The sequence below is a fragment of the Condylura cristata genome, unplaced genomic scaffold (genome assembly GCF_000260355.1).
Source record: "Condylura cristata isolate star-nosed mole 26May11 unplaced genomic scaffold, ConCri1.0 scaffold00012, whole genome shotgun sequence".
NCBI classification, from domain to species: domain Eukaryota; kingdom Metazoa; phylum Chordata; class Mammalia; order Eulipotyphla; family Talpidae; genus Condylura; species Condylura cristata.
In genome coordinates this window covers 11,703,953-11,725,190 of record NW_004567113.1, presented here as the reverse complement: position 1 = coordinate 11,725,190, position 21,238 = coordinate 11,703,953, and the positions used below count along the sequence as shown (strand labels likewise).

General features: G+C 39.6%; 1 protein-coding gene across 1 annotated transcript in view; it reads right to left on the bottom strand.

Annotated features, from left to right (window-relative positions):
- WDFY3 (WD repeat and FYVE domain containing 3) overlaps positions 1-21,238 on the bottom strand; it is a 173,107-nt gene that overhangs the window by 10,951 nt on the left and 140,918 nt on the right. Inside the window, exons 51-61 of the mRNA XM_004681148.2 lie at positions 20,360-20,477; positions 19,341-19,447; positions 17,385-17,538; positions 12,781-12,872; positions 12,347-12,559; positions 9,653-9,800; positions 8,484-8,638; positions 7,389-7,547; positions 5,073-5,252; positions 1,391-1,573; positions 307-403 (exon numbers count right to left, since the gene is read on the bottom strand). Coding sequence (XP_004681205.1) covers positions 307-403; positions 1,391-1,573; positions 5,073-5,252; positions 7,389-7,547; positions 8,484-8,638; positions 9,653-9,800; positions 12,347-12,559; positions 12,781-12,872; positions 17,385-17,538; positions 19,341-19,447; positions 20,360-20,477 — 1,606 coding nt within the window. The remainder of the gene's footprint in view (positions 1-306; positions 404-1,390; positions 1,574-5,072; positions 5,253-7,388; positions 7,548-8,483; positions 8,639-9,652; positions 9,801-12,346; positions 12,560-12,780; positions 12,873-17,384; positions 17,539-19,340; positions 19,448-20,359; positions 20,478-21,238) is intronic.

Here is a 21,238-nt window from a genome sequence, read left to right as displayed (position 1 = left end):
ATTAATCTCACCTTTCACTGAGCTTTATCAGTACTCTAGTACTCTTTATCAGTACTCTACTCTAGAGACTATACTTAACATGAGGTGTGGAAGCCAGCCACAGTCACCGTCACTCTGAGTGCTATTGAGCAGCCTGGAGAGTGGGATTTTCCATGCCTGCCCAGCTGTCTTACACAACAGCTATCATGTTTCTCAAAACCTTGCTCAAATTCAGCCTCTTGTTCAAGTTGTTTAACCAGTTTCTCTATCAATGACTTTAAAAAGGTAGGACAATGAGGAAATAGCTTTTTAGAAATGGTTAGATACCTATTTGTGCTTCTGGACAGTCTTCTTGCATCTCTAGGACTTCAACGGGTTCAGGAGCTGGTGTTTCAGGAACTTGTAAAAACTCCATTCTCCAAAACTGAGTTAGTAAGTGTGAAAATAAATAGTTAAACAAATGAGGAAAGAACTTACATGTCTCTGGATGAAGATGGGTTCACAAGGTTAAATAGATCATTTCTATTATTGTATATAATCAGATTTCTCTGAATCTTGAAAAATACAGCACATATATAGATAGTGTTTCCCACTTATCAGATGGTAAATGATATTTTATGGTAGAGGGAAAAAGACCAGGGTCAAGTAAACTTGAAAAAGTGATTTGACTAAGTATATACTTTGTTTCCTACAACAACCTCCCCGCCTGTGCTAACGTAGACTCACGTGTGCTAAAAGAAAGCAGGATCCCCAAATATAATTGGCTCTGGAACATTTTCATAATGCCCCATGACAGAATCATAGGAGCTGCCTCCTGGAGGGGTGGGGCGGGTGTGCCCACCTGCGGTGCAGGTTGTGGGAGGGGTTCAGATCTTCCTTGCTTTCTTTCCTGGCTGCTCTCTGCTTTGAGAGAGAGCACAAGAAAATAGGCAAATCTAAATACTTGGTGGATTCTACTTTCTGTACAGGCCCAACATATAGAAAACTAAGAAAAGGATAAACTATCCAGGATTCAGGTGAAATAGTCCAGGATTCTAGATGGAGTAAATGGATGACCTGGAAGCATTTCCTGACTTTTTATCTCTCTGTACAGAAGAAAGAAACCTTCTTGTAAGCGGGAAATTCAAAACTTAGCAATAGTGTGTTTGGCAATCTCAATATGACATGGAAATCACATTTGTGTGGCTCTCCTGTTTCACTTGACAGTTTTGTCAAGTGTCGCTAGCACTAAGAAATCAACTAATGAGGAAGAAAAGGGAAGAGTCACTGACATGCTGACAGCGACAGGCTTGTTTGGATCTGAGCAAATCTGCTAAGTGATTTTACTGTCTGCTCAGGGGTGGATGGCTGTACAAGTTTCAGGTGAACAGGCAGCAAACATCCTCATGTACTTGTCTCAGAGCTGACTTACCCGAACCACGCCATCTGAGTGGCCCGTGACGATGACATTCTGCGTGTCCCATTCGTTCATCTCTGACACACAGCAGCAGATGATCTGCTGGCTCCGACCTGTGAAGGTGTTCACGCTCACGCTAGGATTCCCATTGATGCTCCACACATGGATGTATGTGCCGGCACAGGATACAATGTCCCCCTGGAGGGTAGAGAAACAGCTTTACTCCTTCCACGTTACATGCTGGTTTCAGAAGCAAACTGAATCCTTGGCCTTCTGCTCAAAAAACCTTTCAATCCTTGCACAGGTAATTTTGGAGGCAGTCTAGAATATTCACTAACTTAAAAAAATACCCTCAACATGGGATTCTTTAAGAATACAAGACTGGGTCCTCCGTGATGGCTCAATGTGTTAGGATGCAGCACTGCAAGCCAGCCGCAGCCACTTCAGTGTGAGTTAGATCCCCGCCCCGGAGGTGACCCACATGGCACCCAGACCTCTCCTATCTCGTCAGCTGCTCTCCTCAGCACTGGTAGTTCATCAATCTGCCTGTTCTGCTCCCCACTCTGTCTCTATAGTGTGGCCTCTCGCCGCCCCCGCACCTCTGGACTGTACTCCAGTTCTGTATGCATAAATAAGTAAATCTTAAAAAAAAAAAAATACAAGATTGACCGAGACATCTGACATCTGACCAAGGGAGAGTAGAGGACAGAGGCCCAATGGACTATGGTGGAAGATGGGGCTTTGGTGGGAGGGGTGACAAGGAAAAAGGCATTGGAGGTGGTATGAAGCTATACCCGATTCATTGGAAACCAATGTTACCTCAATTACAAAAATGCAAATAAAAAAAGGGAATTCAAGGTTGAGCAGATGATGTGGCTGAGGTGATCTGAAAAGGAGAGGTGGGTGGGAGCCCCTCAGTTCCCAGTTTATGCCGCCCCCATCCTGTTCCCCCACTGCTGACTGATTTTCATTTCAGGTCAACTCTGTGTAATCTGAGAAGGGGTGAACTTGTTTTCCTCCTAATGTTTATAAAATCTATGTGTTCCATTCATTTCAAGGCAGGAATCCACCTCCCCTTAACTTTACAAAATGAGCCCAGCCACTGAAACTATAGAAATATTTTAGTCTAGATACGGTTGTACCTCTTCAATAAACAGAAAGATGGAACTTTAGTAACAGCGTAATGCCCTATTTTGGTGTCTATATTTGCCACAGCAGTGGGAGAGTGAGGGAAGAAAAAGAAGAAACTTAGTAGATCACTCCTTGGTTAACAAACCCTGAGATTACTTGAACTGATAAGTCAAGTCCTCCAAAGATGAAAAGAACAAGCCTTGCCCCTCAAATTGCAACACGTATGGCTCCATGCAACCCGGGAAAATACAGCCCAGCCTCACTTTAGAAAGGATGAGTTGCCAGGAGCTTAAGTAACTTTCTTGTTTTCAGAGTCAAGATTTGAACCTAGTTTTTTTCTAACCTAACCAAACTGCCCCTCATCGCTAAGACAGATGATGGTCATGATACTAGATGACTTTAGTGATAAAATGGTGAATTTCAGTACAGCCAGCAGGCACGCAGGATTTTGAGGAACTGGGAAGGTGGCCCACAAAAGCAGATGGAAAGCAGAAGCTGCACAGCAGCACCCATGAAGGACAGCAGTTTGCAGGCAGGGAAGGCAGGATGAGGAGAGCTGGGCTTTTCGAGGCCAATCTCTGTCCTAGTCATGCTACTGCTCTCTCTCCTCTCCTTCCTTGGCTCTTCTACCAGGATATGAATCAGATCAAAACTCAAGCAAAAAGAACACCTCACAGAACACTGCTGTGTCTACCACCTCTGACAATGAGCATCAGCATTCGTGCTTTGATCAGTGGCCTCAGTCTCTAAGAGAGCAGAGACAGCTGTTCTCTCCAATTACTCCAGGTACCTCCAGAAGAGTATATTACAGCCAAATCTGTGGTTTTGAGGGCAGAACAGTAAGAAGAATAAAAGGGCAGCAACAAGGTAACTACAGTTCAAATTGTACACTGAAGTAGACTTGATATTGGCCACAGCAATATAACAAAAATAGAAAGCTTTTTCATGAGTCATTTAGAAATTACAAAAGCATCTTAAAAGGGGAAAAGTAAACACTTCCGTAGTGTTTGAAGCAACTACAGCAATCCAGTGGATGCATACTGGCTTGAATAGCCACTGACTATCAATAAAACTCTCAGGAGGCAAGTTAACAACAAGCCCCAAACACAGTGCTGGCAACAGTGGAATCCAGCATTTGATTGATTTGATGCAGGGCAGCAACACTGGGTTGGAATGTTCTGTGGCATTAATATTGTGTAAAACACTTAGCTACCATCATTTGTGGGACCAATCCAAGGTCTATTCTAAAAGCATCTTAAACCTTTAAAAAATGTCAAATAACCCGTTTGACTTTTAAACCCACTTGCTCCTCACTCACTCCCAACTCTGGCTGCTCTTACTATCGGGCAGGCTGTAACTCACTGACAGGAGCAAATTTTGCTTTTTTCTCATTCTCTTTCAGTACATAATACATCTTTTGTATGTATATAATTTCTATCTTTTGGTAGAAATTAAAGATGGATGTAACATCTCTCAGAAGAAAAGCTAGAAGACACATGCAGGATAAAACCTGGTAAGAACGGGTTCTGTATCTCTAAGGAGTGATGAGGCTTCTGGGAGGGGGCAAGTCGGGTTGATTTGCAGGGGGGCATCACCCACATATGTAGGCAGTGACTTTTTCTTGGACACAGAGGCCATAGTCTATATAAACCTGCCCTTTGCTTTTCCCTGCTCACCAAGCATCCCAGTCAGGATTATCACTTCCATCTCTGGTGGGCTTCGTCTGGATGAGGGACTCCTAGGTCTGTGCATTTATTTTATTCTGGCTCATTTTACTTCTATGTAAAATATTTATTTTTGAGAAGCATAATATCCTTTGATAACTCTGAGATGTTCTAAGAAAAAATTCTGTATCAATTTTTCTCATTTGGGTATGCAAATATTACTAGTCTCCTTTTCCATAATAAATAATTTGAAAGTATTTCATAATAATTTCAGTACTGTTTTAATATTCTTTAGAAATACTTCCAAAATACTAATGCAAACCAATGGTAATACTATAAAAAAAGTGGAAAGTGGAAGGGTGGTTGCCAGAAGCAAATTATTATTTACTGGCTGATACACTGGCTCCCCATTCACTCCCAGCTCTGGCTGCTCTTCACTATTATCAAGCTGGCTTCCAGAAAGGCTGTGGGTTGCACAATGTGGGCGTACTAGGGCCATTGAGCACTCAGAAGTAGATGACATGGTGAATTTTGTTATGTGTGCTTCACCACAATAAAAACAGGGAAATAAAAATCTACAAACTGCTCATCTTTAAAAAAAGAACTTACTTATGTTTTGAATGAAATCTGTTCTGTAAAGTACAGGCAACAATGAAAAATCATTTAAACCTGCTTGTTTAAAGTCTGCAGTATGAGTGGATTTAAAACAAAAACAAAAATGAAAACAACTGTTCTTTGGGTTACAAACATTAATACCTGTTTGCTTTTGCAAAAAAAAAAAAAAATGAAGGAAAACATAATGGTTTCAATAAAGTGAGTGTCAATGAATTCAGGATGTATTGACACTGGCCAGAGCCACTTACATTCCAAAACATAAGCCAAGTGGGCAGTTGGCCACTTACCGTTAATTCATTGATACAAAGAGCAGAAACAGGAGCGCGATGACCTCGGAGCTGGGTTAGGAATGACAGCTTGTTCAGATCCCAGATGATGCAGGTCCGGTCACGGGACCCGCTTACGATGATGTGATAGGCTAATGAGGCCGTTGCACAGGTGACTGTATCCGTGTGGCCAAGTAGGGCCTACAAAGAGAAAAACCAGTTGGTTGCAGTGCAGTGCACTTTAAGGGATTCTAGCAAATGACAGGTCGGTGGACTGGAAGTGCCTTGAACAGTGTGTCTGAGAAGTCCTCACTCTCTCCTGATCTCATTCCACTAAAGGAAGGGAAGGGGAGAATTCTGGAGGATTCTGGCAGTTCTAGCTGCCAACATTACATTGGTGCGTCCTGGACTTGGATCAGTAACTTAGAAGCAGTGAGAGTGGCATCTACAGTGCAACACAATACGTTTTCCCCTTCCATTTTCTGTGTCGACATGTGTCAATGATGGCCCGCAAAGTACTGAATCTAAAGTCTGAATCTATTTACCCTATGAGGCCATCAACTCCTGTTAAGTCCATTCTAAGGAATTACAATTGGATTGAGTTTTAGGAAAGGTACACCTATGGGAGCTACAGGGTTGTGGTAGATGGTTCTAGAATGATAAAGGGGCACTGTGGTCCCAGTGTGTCTGCTAAGCTCCAGTTACTGAACTGCAGACATCTGGACATCTCCTGTGCCTGAGAGAAACTTTTCTCTTTGCTGGAATATGAAGAGCAACAGGAACCAGGAAAACAGACAATGTGAGAAAAATCAGTGTTTGTAAAGAAAAAGATTCAGATTTCTGTTAGGGCTTCTAAAGCACTTAGCATTTAGATAACAAGTTGATTTAAAATTTTGGCCAAACAAACATTTATTATTGGCTTATTAGCACATCCCAGAAGGCTAAAAAAGTAAGAAATACTTTTGACTAAAAGTCATTGGCACAATAGCTTCAAAACCTGACTGGTACCTGGAAAACAGTACAGGCAAGAGTCTGAATCTGCAAACTAATCTGTCCACCTTGTATCTGCTCATGTAGAATGTATCTACCCTATCTAGTTTCCTTTGGAACCATATGGGTGACTGTTCTTATGAGTAGAAAGGGTCTGAGCTTTCTGCAGATCATTTGAAGACATCAGTGTTGTCTTAACTTCAGTTTTTAAACAGCTTTAGAATGACAAGGGACTGAATTTACATTCAGGTTTCACCACTAAGTATGACTGGACATGAGTCTCAACCTAAACTGTGGCATTTCTGGTATTACTAACTTGTAGAACAGCAAGGATTGGAGTTTTACATTTTCTAAACACCCTGCACAACACCCTGACCAAAAAGATATGTTCAATAAAAGAGAGATAAACTCCATCAAAAAAATATCTAATATTAAAAGACGGTGGTTTACTTATAAAGGGTTCTTGCTTTAAATAAAGTTTATAACAGATAGATACACTCATGCCATTTGTAGCAACATGGATTATGCTCCGTGAAATAAGCCAGAAAGAAATAGAAAAATATTGGATGATTACACTTATAGGAGGAATGTAGGGGAACCAAATAAGGGATCAGGAAAAAATATCTAATAAAAAAACAAAATTAAAAAGCAGCTATAGATCAGAGACATCCTACAGAGGAGGGGGAGAGGGATCAAAACAGGGGAGGGAACAGCACAAGGGACTATGGTGACGGGTGCATGGGTGACTTGGTAGTGGGAATTTCATAGGGGATACACCTGAGAGGAGAAAATAATCATTGTACAAAAAGGAAGATGATGTAAAAAAAAAAACACAAAAACATATATATACATATATATTATATACATATTATATATATATACATACATACATACATATATATATAAAAGACAGTGTGATACTGGCAAAAGACATGATAAGCAGACGAATGGAGCAAACACAGAACCCAGAAAAAAAAATTATAACATTCAAGTATGTAGCAAATGATCAAAAATGCATGTTAACAAAAATCATCACTGGCTCCAGTGAGTACATTTGTGAGACTGTCATGGTGAGGACATGATGAAAGAGGAAAGAGCAAAACAAAAAGATTTAGTGGTCCAACTGAAGCAAAGACATCCAGAGGGGAAATTCATTTTTTGAAATAGCATTTTCTGATTTGACTACCATTTTTGGTAGTCCTATTTCTAACAAAAGAACATGTATTTTTGGTTGTGTTCATTATGTCTGAAGCACCTGGGACTTAAGGAAGCCTCTAAAATATTCTCCAAAGAATAGCATGAGCTGGAATACAAGTCTCTCTTCTCACCGTCAACATGTTTGGTTACCTGTTTGAGCGTGAGGGTCTTGGCCTTCTCCTTCGAGGTGCCCATCTCCCACACACACACAACGGTGCTGGTGCCGCCTGTGATGACCAGCTTCGGGTTGGGGCAGATAGCACAGAGAATCTGGCCCCACTCAGACAAGCACTCATAAACAGTCACTGCCTGTAGAAGACAATGGATGCTGAGTCACTGTGTCATCAAATAGACTTCCCAACACAATGGAAACACCAAGTGACCGTCTGCAGGGTCCTCACAGGCAAAGATCTGTGTACACTCTGGGCTGGTTTTCATTTGGTAGCATTTCCACGGAAGTGCAATTCTCAACTACTCACTAAAACTTCATAGTGTAGCTGCTGCTAAACACCACAACACAGAGGACTACTCCAAGACTTTCAGTCTAGGAAAATGATGCTTGGACAGCTGCTATAGATATGTGTGATAATCTAGCAAAAGCAGATTGGAGTGATCGAGAATATAAAGAGCAGCCTGGTGGCGTTGCTGTTCAGAGAAAATCCTCCAGATGGAATTGTGTTCCAGAGAGACATATGAATTGTGCAAGCAACCTCCCTTGCGCACTCAGGGGAACTTTCAGAGAGCAAGCACAGGGCACTAAAGAATCACCACCCACCGCCTCTTCCAAGGCTGCTGATCTTCAAACAGTAGCCGCTCTGTGGGGGGGCAGAGGTGACAGGACTTTTGCCTGCCATTTTAGAGTGCTGAAATGTAGGTGGACCAGATGGTGACTAATCACTAGATGGTGCTTCTAGCTGGCAAAAATGTTCAGTGCCTTGTTGGCCAGGATCTCTTGGAACAATTCTCTAAATGGGAGAGAAGTGTTAAGCCCTAGTTCAAGTCTCGAAAGAGACTTGTTCTTCAGGAAACAGAACTTGCCCAATAGCTTCTTTACCCTGATCTTATACCATGAAGAGCTCCCTTCCTCTGGGCTCTGGAGGAACAACTGGCAAGTACCTGGCCTGGTTTCTCTTAGCCCATTAAGGTGGAATTCAAGCATAAAATACAAAAATTCTCCTAGCCCATTAAGGTGGAATTCAAGCATAAAAGACAAAAATTAAATAGTGAGCAAGAAACAATTCATACCTTGTCTGACTCATAGGTCCCCAATCTGCAGCTGAGGTCTGCATAGCCCCATGCAAAAGTTTTGTTCCATGATGGAGGGATCAGAACCTTATTCTGTTCCACTGCAAGAATCCCTTTATCTGTACACACTATTTGTCCCACAGGTTCTTTGAGTTCTATAAAAAACAAATCAACACGTTAGAACAGAGACAGGGAAAGGGATGGGGACAATAAAGTAATTTCAAGTGTTTATACAAATCAAGCACTCTATCAGTTGCATTAAGACAAAATGACTTCAGGGGTAGAGTGTGTCTTCTGCATCAACCATAAGGCCTGCTGGGTGGACATGGCCCTGACCTGTGCTCTGTGGGGCTTCCCTCCAGCCTCCTGTGCCTGGACACTTGAGCTTGGTTCCTAGTAACCAGGTATACCTCCATGATCCCTGGGCCCTCAGAGTCCAGATCTGGATGCTCCTGAGAATGCCACCCACAGTCCTTCATCAAAGCAAGACCTCCAGCACCTCCTGAGTCATAACCAGCCCTTGACATCCTGAAGGAAGCCAGCATACTCTCCAAGGCACAAGCTCCCTGCTCGGTGCCAAAACTCTGGGCCAGTGCTCACAACTGTCACTGGACAGAGACCAAGCCGCCAGGACAGAGTCTGAGCAAGAGCAAAATGGCCCAGAGCTGGTGGTGGCCAGTCCAATGAACAGAATTTGATGCTCTGATTTTGGGATTTATGTGACCAAGTTAAACTTTCCAAAATGTTTTTTCATTCTATAGGGAAAAATGTCTACCCGACCACAGCTTTTAAACAACTTACAATAACATCACATAAAAGATGCATTTTTTAACTGGCAGATTAAAAATGCAATTTTCTTATGGCTATTTCAATTTTGGCAGAATATGTACAAATGGAGACAGAGGTTTTTCTACACATGTAATATAAAGTTAAGGGCCAACATTTTGATATTTTAGAGCTACAAATTTTTTGATATTTTACTGCTTAGCATGGGGTAGAAACCAGTTTGATTCTTTCAAATGCAAAATCCAACAGGCCAAAGAGAAAGAAAACAGAAAATCTATTATTGGTGATTTATCACAAAAAGTACATTATCTACAAAATACACCATTGTTGAACAGCAAATTAAAGGGAAAGTTCTGCTGAACTAGATTAACCCATCCTGTTACCTTTCACAGGAGTCAGAGAAGGCCTCAAATTGTCCAGATGATGGAAAAAGATCTTGTCACTTGTAGATCCTGGTGGGACAGAGATTCCCAAATTGTCTCCATTGAGTCGACTTCTCACTCGTTTTGGTGGATGAGGCTTTTTAAATAACTGTCAGGAGAGGAGATGACAAATTTTATAATGAAAGTTGTTTATTAAGTCCTTCTATGTGCAAAGCTTTATTTTCTTATCTCACTGATGCGTCATAACAGCCATCAGATATTATACTAGGCCATTTGAGTAAGTTAATTCAAAGAGACTCAGGATGCTGCCACAGATCTCACATCCTAATAGACAGGGACAAAGCTGAGAATAAAGCTTAGCTCACAACCACACTGTAACTTTCACTAAATTCCAGGTACCGCTTCAAAATTAAGTTAATCTACTCAAACAACAGCAGACTAATTTATTTTCCAATGTTTATAACCTAACCAATTATTCATAGTTTGGTACAGTTCTGTGCCACTGAGGGCTTTCCCTATGTGATTTATCAGTATCATTTTGGTGCAGATACTACTAGTTTGCTGTGTCAGTAATAAATACCTTCTTTTTACTTTGTGATGTTATAGAGGAAAAAGAGAAAATAAAATCTTTGATATTTCTGTTCAGTATTTCTATAGGATTACTTAAGATGATTTGCCAAATATTGCAGACCTTCAAAAGCATCATTTCTGTTGGAAAGCTAGTATCTGAATAACAGATTTAGAAAACCTTAGATGAAATGCAATTAAGGTGACCACAACACTATTACACCAAATTTTGACATTCTGGATTTCTCAGAAGGGAAAACAAAACAAAAAGTCTTGCATCAAGGAAGATATACATTTTAGGTTCCGAAGCCCTTAAATAGGTTCTTTCTATTTACACTTAGGGGGTGTATAAATGATTCAAGACCCTGAAGTTGTATGAAGATTCTCCTATGTTATAAAGCATGTGTATGAATAAATGTTCAGAAGTTTTCATGTGAGAAGTTAAGGATGACAGCCCTGCGTACCAGAACAGTGGTGGATACAATGACAAAAACTGTGGTGAAAGGTACTCTTTTCCGGGTGGTAATACCGGACGGATTCGTCATTAGACACCTGGATGTCTAATTTGCCTCTTACTTAAAAGTGGAAAAAAAATATTCTGCAACAGTTTATTTATCTTGATGTTTCTCTTCAGAATGTCTGCTTTTCAGAGGACAGGAAACATGATGCCTGTATTTGTATCCTCAGAAAAAAGTGAAAGGCTTAATAAAGATTCTCTACAGAAGATCCCTCTCTGGACTGTAAAAGGGAGGAGAAAATACTAGTAGGAACCTCATCCACAGTGAGCATTATCAATCAAAAAGCAACATGCCTCAAAAGCAAAGCAGGGGCCTCCCTGGGGCGCAACAGATTAAAGCTCAGCACTATGAAGCTAGCCTCAGCTGCTTCAGCACAAGCTTGACCGCTGGCTCCAGAAGTGACCCATAGGGCGCAGCAGACCTCTCCTGTCTCGCCCATTGCTCCTCTCAGCAGTGTACTTCATGGATATATCTGTTCTGCTCCTCACACTGTCTCTGATGCATCTTCTCACTGACCCTGCAACTCTGGCCTGTACCTCGGTTCAGTATGCATAAATAAATAAATCTTAAAAAACAAAAAAGCAAAGCAAACATGGTTATTTCCTTGAGGGAATGGAGCGCAGGGCAGTTACAGGCTGTTCTGCTGTCAATCACGGCCCTTTCATGTACACAGACCTGCCATTGTTTTCATGTTCTCAACAGTTGATTGTTAATCTCGGACAACACAAAATTGGTTAACTTACAAAAAAAGAAAAAAAGGATCCAGGAAAGAAATCTGAAGCAGTAAGACAGGCCTACAGGCTGAAGTGCAGCACCCAGGGTACCTGTCACAGGTGGATAGTCTGATCAGCCTTATAAATAAAGTTGTTTCTCCACATTGCTTCAGTTACTCCTGTGATCTACCCTCCTGTCTGGCCCTGGACGATGGAGTGAGAGAAAGCATAATGTCTTCTAACAGAGGTTTGGCCATAACTGTGGGTGAGAGGTGTACGGCACGTGAGAGCTGAGAGACTAAGTTCAATGGCAGCTACAGCAGTGGGTACAAACTCCTAAACCACAGCATGTAGCCCCCCTACAATAATCTACAGCAAGCCGCCAGGATCTGTTCCTGAGCTACCAGTACTTCCTAGTTGAGCTGCTCCTAATTAGCTCTCACAGTGTGTGTGTGTGTGTGTGTGTGTGTATGTGTGTGTGTGTGTGTGTAAGAGAGAGAGAGAAAGAGAGAGAAATAGAGACTATAGTTAGAGTGATATAACCACATTTATTAACCTGCTGGTTCAACTCTAAATGTGGGAAGGTCCGAAGGCCCAAGCCTGCCTCTCTGACAGTGATCCCTCCATCCTCTTGCAGGTACAAGGCAGGAAGCAGAGAGCATTCCTTGTACCTTTGAGGGGAAGGTGTCCTTGAAAACCAACATTTCTATTATCTGAATGATACAAAAGTGGATATAAAGTAATAATCTAGGAATGCACTGACACTAATGGCAGATATTTATGTTTTTTTTTATTAAAAGTTACACTTAATTAATTACATGTGGCCATCTACTATCTATAAAAATATTATTGAGCCTAGAAAGTAAAACAGCCATAAATAATAAGAACATCCATACCTGTTTAGGGATCTGACCGAAGTTGTTAATGAAACCGATGGTCGCTGTCTCCTTCAATGGGTCATTTATATTGTAGATATCCACTTGACCCTCATAAAAAAGATGATGGAAGACATTTACAGCCTCTACTGCAGCAGGGCCTTGCTGTTTGTAGCCAAAGATTAAGTCGATCCACTCATGCAGATGGGCACTCACATAGTCACACTCCAAAGCCTATAATTTCAAAACATAGATTCAGTCATGGGCTGACATTTATTACCTTTTCACAAAATAAAACAATTGGCCGGTAGTCAATAGGAACTAGAATAACTGAAAAATCATAAAAAACAATATTAGTAGCTTAAATCAGGGACATAGTACACAAGGTCCGCCCTTTGTATTAAAGTCAATCATCACATAAAATCCAACTTCAATTGCAAATGTACTTCCATTACCTCACGGTGGACTCTGATGAATTCTCGTGGGTCCCCTTTTGCCCAAGGTGGAAGGATAACATCTCCAAGCTTGGTGCCATTTTGCTTACAGCCTGTGCAGTTGGATATTTTAAAAAGAAAATGAAAGAATGGGATAAACAGGAACTATATATTAAAGGACAAAGAAATAATGGGTTAGATTCATTACCAGAACTTTGACATTTTATCACCAGAAATCATCCTCAGAGATCACCTAATCTGGCACCTCTCCTATAAGTTTCTTAAGAGTACTTCCCCAGAGAGATTTCAGGAAATGCTAAGTTACAGAAAGTTAGAATGTATTTTCCCACAGAGACACCTCAGAGGCACTGGCTTCTCGAGGGTTCATCACCACAGGACTCCTTCCAAAGAAGCATTTTGCGTGGCTGCTACCGTGAGGTTGGGAAAACCTTCTCAACTTTAGTCCTCTTAGGGGTGTTTGATTGGAAGACCATTAACATTTTCTCTAAAATCTTTTCTTTTGGCTTTTCCAGAATTCTTAAAACTTAGTGAATCATCAACAGTTGACAAGTACTGAATTTCCCGTGTTAATGTTTTGACAAGTTTCTGCCATCTCATGAAGGTTATCGAAAGGCTATCTAACATTCTTTTTCAGTTTGAATACTTTTGACTTAAGAAGAAATGAAGTGCAATGGTATCCTAGAGATTTTTGAAACAGTGGTTTCTCGTAATTCTGATTCTTAAATTCTTGAGAGAGTGTGTAAGCTGATCTGTATTTTGTTATAAAGATTTTCATCTAAAAAGAAAACATTTAACCCTGTAACATTTTGCCATTATTATATCATTTAACAGAAAATAATTTTTTGAAAAACTATGGGACACCAAGGAGAAATCAAAGTATCAAATTGTGATCACTTATTCTAAGTAGTATTTTTGCCACTGACACTGTTGTTTGAAGTCATAGCAGACAAACCTAAAACACTAAAAGGCGCTATTTGCTATGAAACCTGTCCAGTACAAAACACATTAATTGGAATTGGCATATAGAAACAGGTTCTTTTTCTTCTTTTATTATTTTTGAAATAATGTAAAAATGAACTTTAGCTTATAGCTTACAGAATTTTCCAAAGTACAAAATTATCATTGTAAAAAAAAGTATCTAAAAAATAATGTCGATTCACTAGCCTAACAGCAGTTGATCAGATAACAATGTCAATTCACTAGCTTAGTAGCAGTTATCAGATAAACAGCTGTATTAGAAATTTTCATAGAGAAGTTCAAATTTTAGAATACAAAGTTCTAAGAGGCCCAATAAAAATAGTTCCCTTAGGGCCCTCTCTGGTGGCGCAGTGGGTTAAAGCACAGCACTGAGAATCTAAAGCCTCTTCCGCATGAGTTCAATTCCTACCTGCCCCGGAGGTGATCACATGGTGTGGCAGACCTCTCCTGACCCGCCCGCTGCTTCCCTCAGCAGTGTGCTTCCTCGATCTGCCTGTTCTGTTCCCTGCTCTGTCTCTGGTGAAGCCTCTCACTGCCCCTGAGCCTCTGGCCTGTACCCCAGTTCTGTATGCACAAATAAATAAATCTTAAAAAAAAAAAATCAGCATGTTTAAAAAAAATAGTTCCCTTAGAAATAATGTTGTTTTTACTGTTATCTGATGACTTATTTGCAATGTGATACTATGTGAGAGAAACAACCATTAGTTTATGTTTAAAGGAATTTCTTGACTTCAGTGGACAAATTACCACCTGACTTAAGGGGATAAAAGCCAATTAAGCTATTACAATTCCCTCTTTCCCCTTTAACAACCTTACCCCATTCTCTTAAAATGTCCTCTGGCCTAATCTTTTATAACAAAAAACAATTATCCCCAGCTTACTGCTTGAGGTGCAGTCTACTTTTCAAAGTTTTGCTCATAATCCAACAATATTTTTGTGATATAATTTTATTAATTCTATCTGTAAATATACAATGTCATTTAGAGGAACAATGTGCACAGAAAATTCTTGACCTAATTCGACAGCTCTATAGTTCTACTCTATTATTATACCTGAGGTAAAGGACAAGCAGGTGAATATTACTCAGCCCAGAGTCCAACCTAAGTGCTCCTTTTGTTATATCAGGTACTGTCTGGGTAGGGACAGTCAATGGTTGGACTTGTTTTCTTTTCTTTTGCAATGAAATTTATGCAACATAAAATTTACCATATTACAGTGAACAATTCAATGGCATTTAGTACATTTACAATGTTATGGATTCACCACTTCTATCTATTTCTACAATATTTTTAAAAGCTCCCCCCCACACCCCCAAAAGAAACCCTGTACGCATTATATTGTTATTTCCATTCACCCTGGTAGTGACATTTGTCAATCTGGATTTACGTATATTGGATGATACAATATACCGAAAATAGAATGTAATATACTTTTGAGACTAAGGCTTCTTTCACTTAGTATAATGTTGTCCACATTCATCCATGTTGTAGCATTTATCGATAATTCACGCTTCTTTTGTGGCTGAAAAGTATTCTACTATGGTACGACTTCAGAATTTGTTCATCACACTGAAAGACATGTGGGTTGTTTCTATCATTTGGCTACTGGGAATAATACTGCCATGAACATATATACAAATACTTGTTTAAGTCTGTTCTTAGTTCAACCTGCAAAGGAATGACTAGGACACAGGGCAATTCTATGTTTAACTCCTGAATAACTACCAAACTGCTTCCCATAGCGGTTGAGCCATCACATTCCCACTGGCAATATACAATGATTCTATTTTCTCTAGATCCTCACTAGCTCTTGGCATTTTGTACTTGTGTTGGGTTTGTTCCCCCATTATAGCCATCCTAGTTGATCTAAAGGGGCACTCCACTGAGGATCTGACTTGCATTTTCTCAGTGTCTAATGATGTTAAGCATCTTTTCATGTGCCTGTTGACCATCTGTATCTCTTCTTCACTGAAATGTCTATTCAAGTCCTTGGCTGATTTTTGAACGGGGTTGTTTGTTTCTTGTAGCTAAATTGTAAGAGTTCTTTATATTCTAGCTATTAAGTCCCAATGAGCTGTATCACTTGCAAATACTTCCTGCATTCTTTATATTTTCTTCATAATGCCCTTGGATGCAGAAGCTTTACATTCTGATCAAGTCCATCTTTTGTGCTGTTGCTTGGGCTTTTGATATCTAAGAATTCATTGCCACATACAAGATTATGAAGCGGTAACTCTGTTTTCTTTTAAGAGTTATGGATTTAGCTCCTCTTTGAAAAATAGTGGTTTTATATAGTGAGGTTTTAAGAAGGGAAGGATATTTCTTGTGAAGGCGAGCATGACTAGAATATGGGAATCCTCTATTTTACCTGTTTATTTAAAAGTGGATCATATAATTGGGCTGATAATTAGTTTGGCTACAACAGCTTTGCAGCATGGATTGTTATGACTGATCCAGTGTTTCTGGCAGATTGGGGTAACTATCCTGTTCATCCTTCTCCACATTTGTCTCTTTGAAGTGCCATCCCCAGGAAACAGAGTAAGCCAAGAGACTCATCCATACTCAAATGCTGTATGCACATTTGCTGCTTTTCCCTGTTCACCATCTGTTCAATTTTTCTGAGGAGCCATTAGTTCCTCCAGCTCTACGTCATAGAACTTGGCATCTTTAGCTCATAGTGATGAGCTTCAGTTCCAATCACAGGTAATGAGATAATTTCAGGACTTTTTCTGAAGCTACTGAGAGAATCTTAATATATTTCCCATTGCACTTGGAGCTATATACACTCATAAGGTTAAAACTGTTGATGAATAACAGATAAAATTAATTTAAAAATTTCTATATAGAAAAGCTACTCAAATTGATCTATTTCTTTGATTTTTCTGTCTTGAGTTAGCACAGTAGTGATTCATATGTTAAACTGTTATAAAATACAGGTGTGAAAAAAGAACAGTATCTGGCTGGAATAGCCTAAAGTAGAAACAACAGAATTTTAATTAATTTCTTTAATATTCTCAGAAATACAGATTAGCAAGCTTTTTGCTAAGATGTTGCAGCCAAAGTCCAATTTCCTGTAATTATTGGTAAAATAGAACACTGATGACATTTTTCTCCTTTTTGTAAGTGTTCACTTGGTTCTGTTCCAAAAAATCGTACCCAAACACAATAAAAGACCCAAACACATATGTGAAGTTAATCTGAAATCTTCAAACATTCTCTGAAATTTTAAAACTTATTAGCACAGAAGCTGAAAATGTCCTAGGCAATACATAAGATTAAAATAACACATGAAAAATGTGGATGATTCTTAGTGATTAGTCAGTTTCAACTGTAAATATTCCCAAATTTTCACTTCCATCTCTATCTTCATTCAAATGCTATGTAGATGTAGTCTGTCAATTTTTATTTTTGGTTTGAAACAACTATTTTGGGGCACTGAGTTATTTTTCATATTATATATAAAACCATACACCCAATTACAGTGAACAACATTAGTTAAAGCTACGAGAAAACCTTTTCTTATTAGTGAGTACTGTAGAAAAGTTACTTTTTTAAAAAAACAATATAATAGTTCATAAATGGTTATTTATTTTTATTGGTCTTTTCCTGTCTGATAACTCTACATACCTAGATCAAAGTTGTTGGAATTGAACAGGAATTCTGGTAAGTAAAAAAATTCTGGGATAAGTTCTTTTACATCCGCCATGTTGTGCTTTGATGCAGAATACCAGGCCTCACGCACACTGTGAAACATCCGGTCAGCCAGGTCGAAGTGGCCTCCCTGTGGGCAGAACAAGGCACCTGTCTTTTAGAGAACCTTTCCCATCTCATAGCTTCTGTCCAGCACAAGGGCTTGAAAACCCCAAGTAACTATGTTTGATCGCATTTCATTTCTCAAAATCCTGTGACAAATACACAAAATAAAAATATAGCTTTGGGGTATTTTTTTCATGGGTACTCAAAGTGCTTTGTGATCAAACTGAAATCCAAAAAGTCACTGAAAAATAGAAACATGATAAAAGTCACTGAAAAATAGAAACATGGTAAGTTCTCATACCAGAGACAGCACTTGTTGGATAAGAAGGTGATCAAATATTTTGGATTGATCAAATCAATTCACATAGAAAAGGATTTCTTGTGAGGCCTAAAGAACCTCACATATATGCCCATCTCTTTCTCAACCAAGCCCTGCACTGTGTTTTAAGTGAACACAGCATTATACCAAGGGAAAATTCAAAAGTCCATATAAAGGACACCAGGGCCTACTTCAATTTGGCCCTGGTTATTTTCTATCCTCTATGATTTATCCTTGTACTTATTCTGCTCTGGACACAATGGACTCCTTGCTGTTCCTCAGATATCTCAGGTACATGCTGCCTTAAGGCCCTTGCTCAGGCTGTTCCCTGTTTGGAACACACTTTTTCCAATATTTGCTTAAGTAACTCCCTGATCTCCTCCAGTTTTGTTCAAGGAAATATATTCTGACCACTCATTACAACTGCGGCCTTTTGCGGCCTAGAAGTTAAGTCTCAGCACTATCACCAAGGAATTGGGTCTCAGCACTATCACCACTACAGCCTAAGTTCAATCCCCAGCCAGGGAGCTAACACATAGATGGCTCAGCAGACCTCTCCTCACCTACTGTTCCCCTCAGCAGTGCATTTCAGTAAATTTGCCTGTTTTGCCTCCCAATCTCTCTGATGAATCGGCTTACTTCCTCACCTCTCGCCTACACTCTAGTTCTTCTATGCATAAATAACTTAAAAATCTTTGACAAAAACCTGTGATTCCCTCCCTCAGTTTCTCACACCCCTTTCTAGATCTAAATTCTTCAACTACCCTTGGTCACATTCTAAAACATGCAACAATTTTTATTATACATATATATCTCCCTTGATTAAAATTTATAGACTCAACAAATAGGACTTTTTGTTTACTCATTGATGTCATCAAAAGCACTCAAAACAGTGTCTTGAACACAGCAGCTTATCAGAAATATTTGCTGAGTGAATGAACGTGAGTGTGGACAAAGTAACCTTATTTAAAAAATAACAAATTAGGGGCCCTCCCTGGTGGCACAGTGGGTTAAAACACAGCACTGAGAAACTGAAGCCACTTCAGCATGAGTTTAATCCCCAGCCCCGGAGGTGACCCACATGGTGTGGCAGACCTCTCCTGGCCTGCACACTGCTCCCCTCAGCAGTGTACTTTCATCGATTGGCCTGTTCTGCTCCCCACTCTGTCTCTGGTGAATCCTTTCACCGCCCCAGCACCTCTGACCTGTACCCTAGTTCTGTGTGCATAAATAAATCTTTTTTAAAAAATAGCAAATTAAGTAATCTTTAAAAAAAAAAAGCTGAATTGCTTAAAAAAACAAAACAAAACAAAACAAAAAAACACTTCTGTGATTAGAGGACACCACTAGTTTATTCATCAACTTTAGTTCTCTTTCATTGATTCATTTTGTCACTACAACTTCACAGGCTTTCTATAAGGCAAGATGACATGTTTTTAAAAAGCAACAATTCTAAACAGAAAGAAGACTTAAATAAAATGGGAAAAAATGCCAGTCTAGAGTTTTACCTGTAGCCTTAAGAATATTTGCGTGAAAGGCTCCATCCTTACTAGGTAGGAAGCCACAATCATCGCTGATGAATAATGGGTCCCATAGTGGTAGGCTGGAGTTTCTCCTGTTCAAGAAAATTAAAGCATAATTAAAAACAAGAGTACATATAAAAATAAATCGCTGTTAATTCACAGCTATGAAAATGCTGGGGTGAAGGATCAGTGTGAAAATAACGTAGTCAGTGCAGGCATCTGCAGCATGAAATTGTAGGGTAGTGATACTGCCCCCCATTTATGTATCTAGCAGTTCTCTAAGGAAGTATAGTTCAGTGCCTTCCCCCTAAACTTAGCACATCTAATTCCTGTTTTGAGACTTTCTGTAATAGATAACCCTTAATGGCAAGACATCTTCCACTAAAGCAGGATACTGATTTGAGTCATTTTCTATTACATTCTGGTTTTGCAATGATATTCTATATTGTTATCTGTAAGTATTATGTAATTTTCACTATACACTCTCTGGAAGTGTGTGGGGGGGGCAGTCCATGTAGCTATTTTGACTTTTTTGTTTATATTTGCCTATTTGAGGGGATATATGTTAGATATTAAATACCATACATACTAGGTAAACTACACAGTGTTTTAAAAGGTAGTCAATTGCTATTTCTAATGTAAAGGGATTCCAAAAATGTGCCTCAATAAAGTGAAAAGAGAGTTAATAAATTATAGTTTCTAGCCTAAATGCAACTAGAAATAAAGGCAGATTAGGATGGGAATATTCTGTCCTACAGAAACATAATTTTCTGCCAGTATTCTGATAGCTGCCTGCAAAAAAAAAGTCTTCTAAGCATGGCTAGCAGATATGCCCTCTCTGATTTCTATGCACTAACTGTTGAAGGAATGCTTATATATACCCCATAAGTAGCAGTAAAGATATATAAACACTTTGGGGAAGAATAATGGGGTGCCAGTGCCCTAAACAGTGGCTTACTTCTGAAACTCAGATACACAGTTCAAAGACAAAAAGTGTTACTTACCATTAGGATCTTCCCAATCTTTATACCGCTTCTTATATTGCGCTAATCGTTCATCTGTTTGTGCTCCCATTGGCTTAGCCAGGTTTCTAAATGTCTTGGGATTAGTAAGATCTACCTCCTGCAATACAAAATGGGACACCATTCCAAATCACTATCCACCCTCTGTTCTCACCATGTCAGCAGTGTCTATAGCAGGCAATGATGATTTATAGCGTTGGGGGTGGGAGGGCTCACACAGGCAGCACTGGACTTTAAATTTACCTGCTGCCTAATCATATTTTATTGACAGGTACATGGCAGTTTGTAAACTGAGTCAATGTGATGACAGTGGCTTTGGAAATTAAGTGTTCAGAAAGGAACATAACTCAGAATCCAGATTTGGAAACAGAAAATTCTTTCTAGTCTTGGCAAGAACACAGCAAGAGAACATGGAGACCAAAAGATACAAACCCCAATTCACCTTTCCCTTCTTATGGCCCACAACTGAAGGGATCAAATCTCTTTACTGTTTTCTCTTCCCCCATTTCATTCCAACTTCCTTTCTGAGTACTCTCATCTTAGAGGTGATTGGAAGCGAAATAAACTATAACACTCAAGAATTCACTCATCTCCAAAGATAACAAAATATCTGATCAAGTGACTTCCAAATGGTATATATACTGTCAACCTACCACAGATTATTTTATTTTTATTTATTTATTTTTAAACTCAGTTCTTTTTTTTTTAAAGATTTATTTATTTGTGCATACAGAACTGGGGTACAGGCCAGAGACTCAGGGGTGGTGAGAGGCTTCACCAGAGACAGCGGGGAACAGAACAGGCAGATTGACGAAGTACACTGCTGAGGGGAGCAGCGGGCGGGTCAGGAGAGGTCTGCCA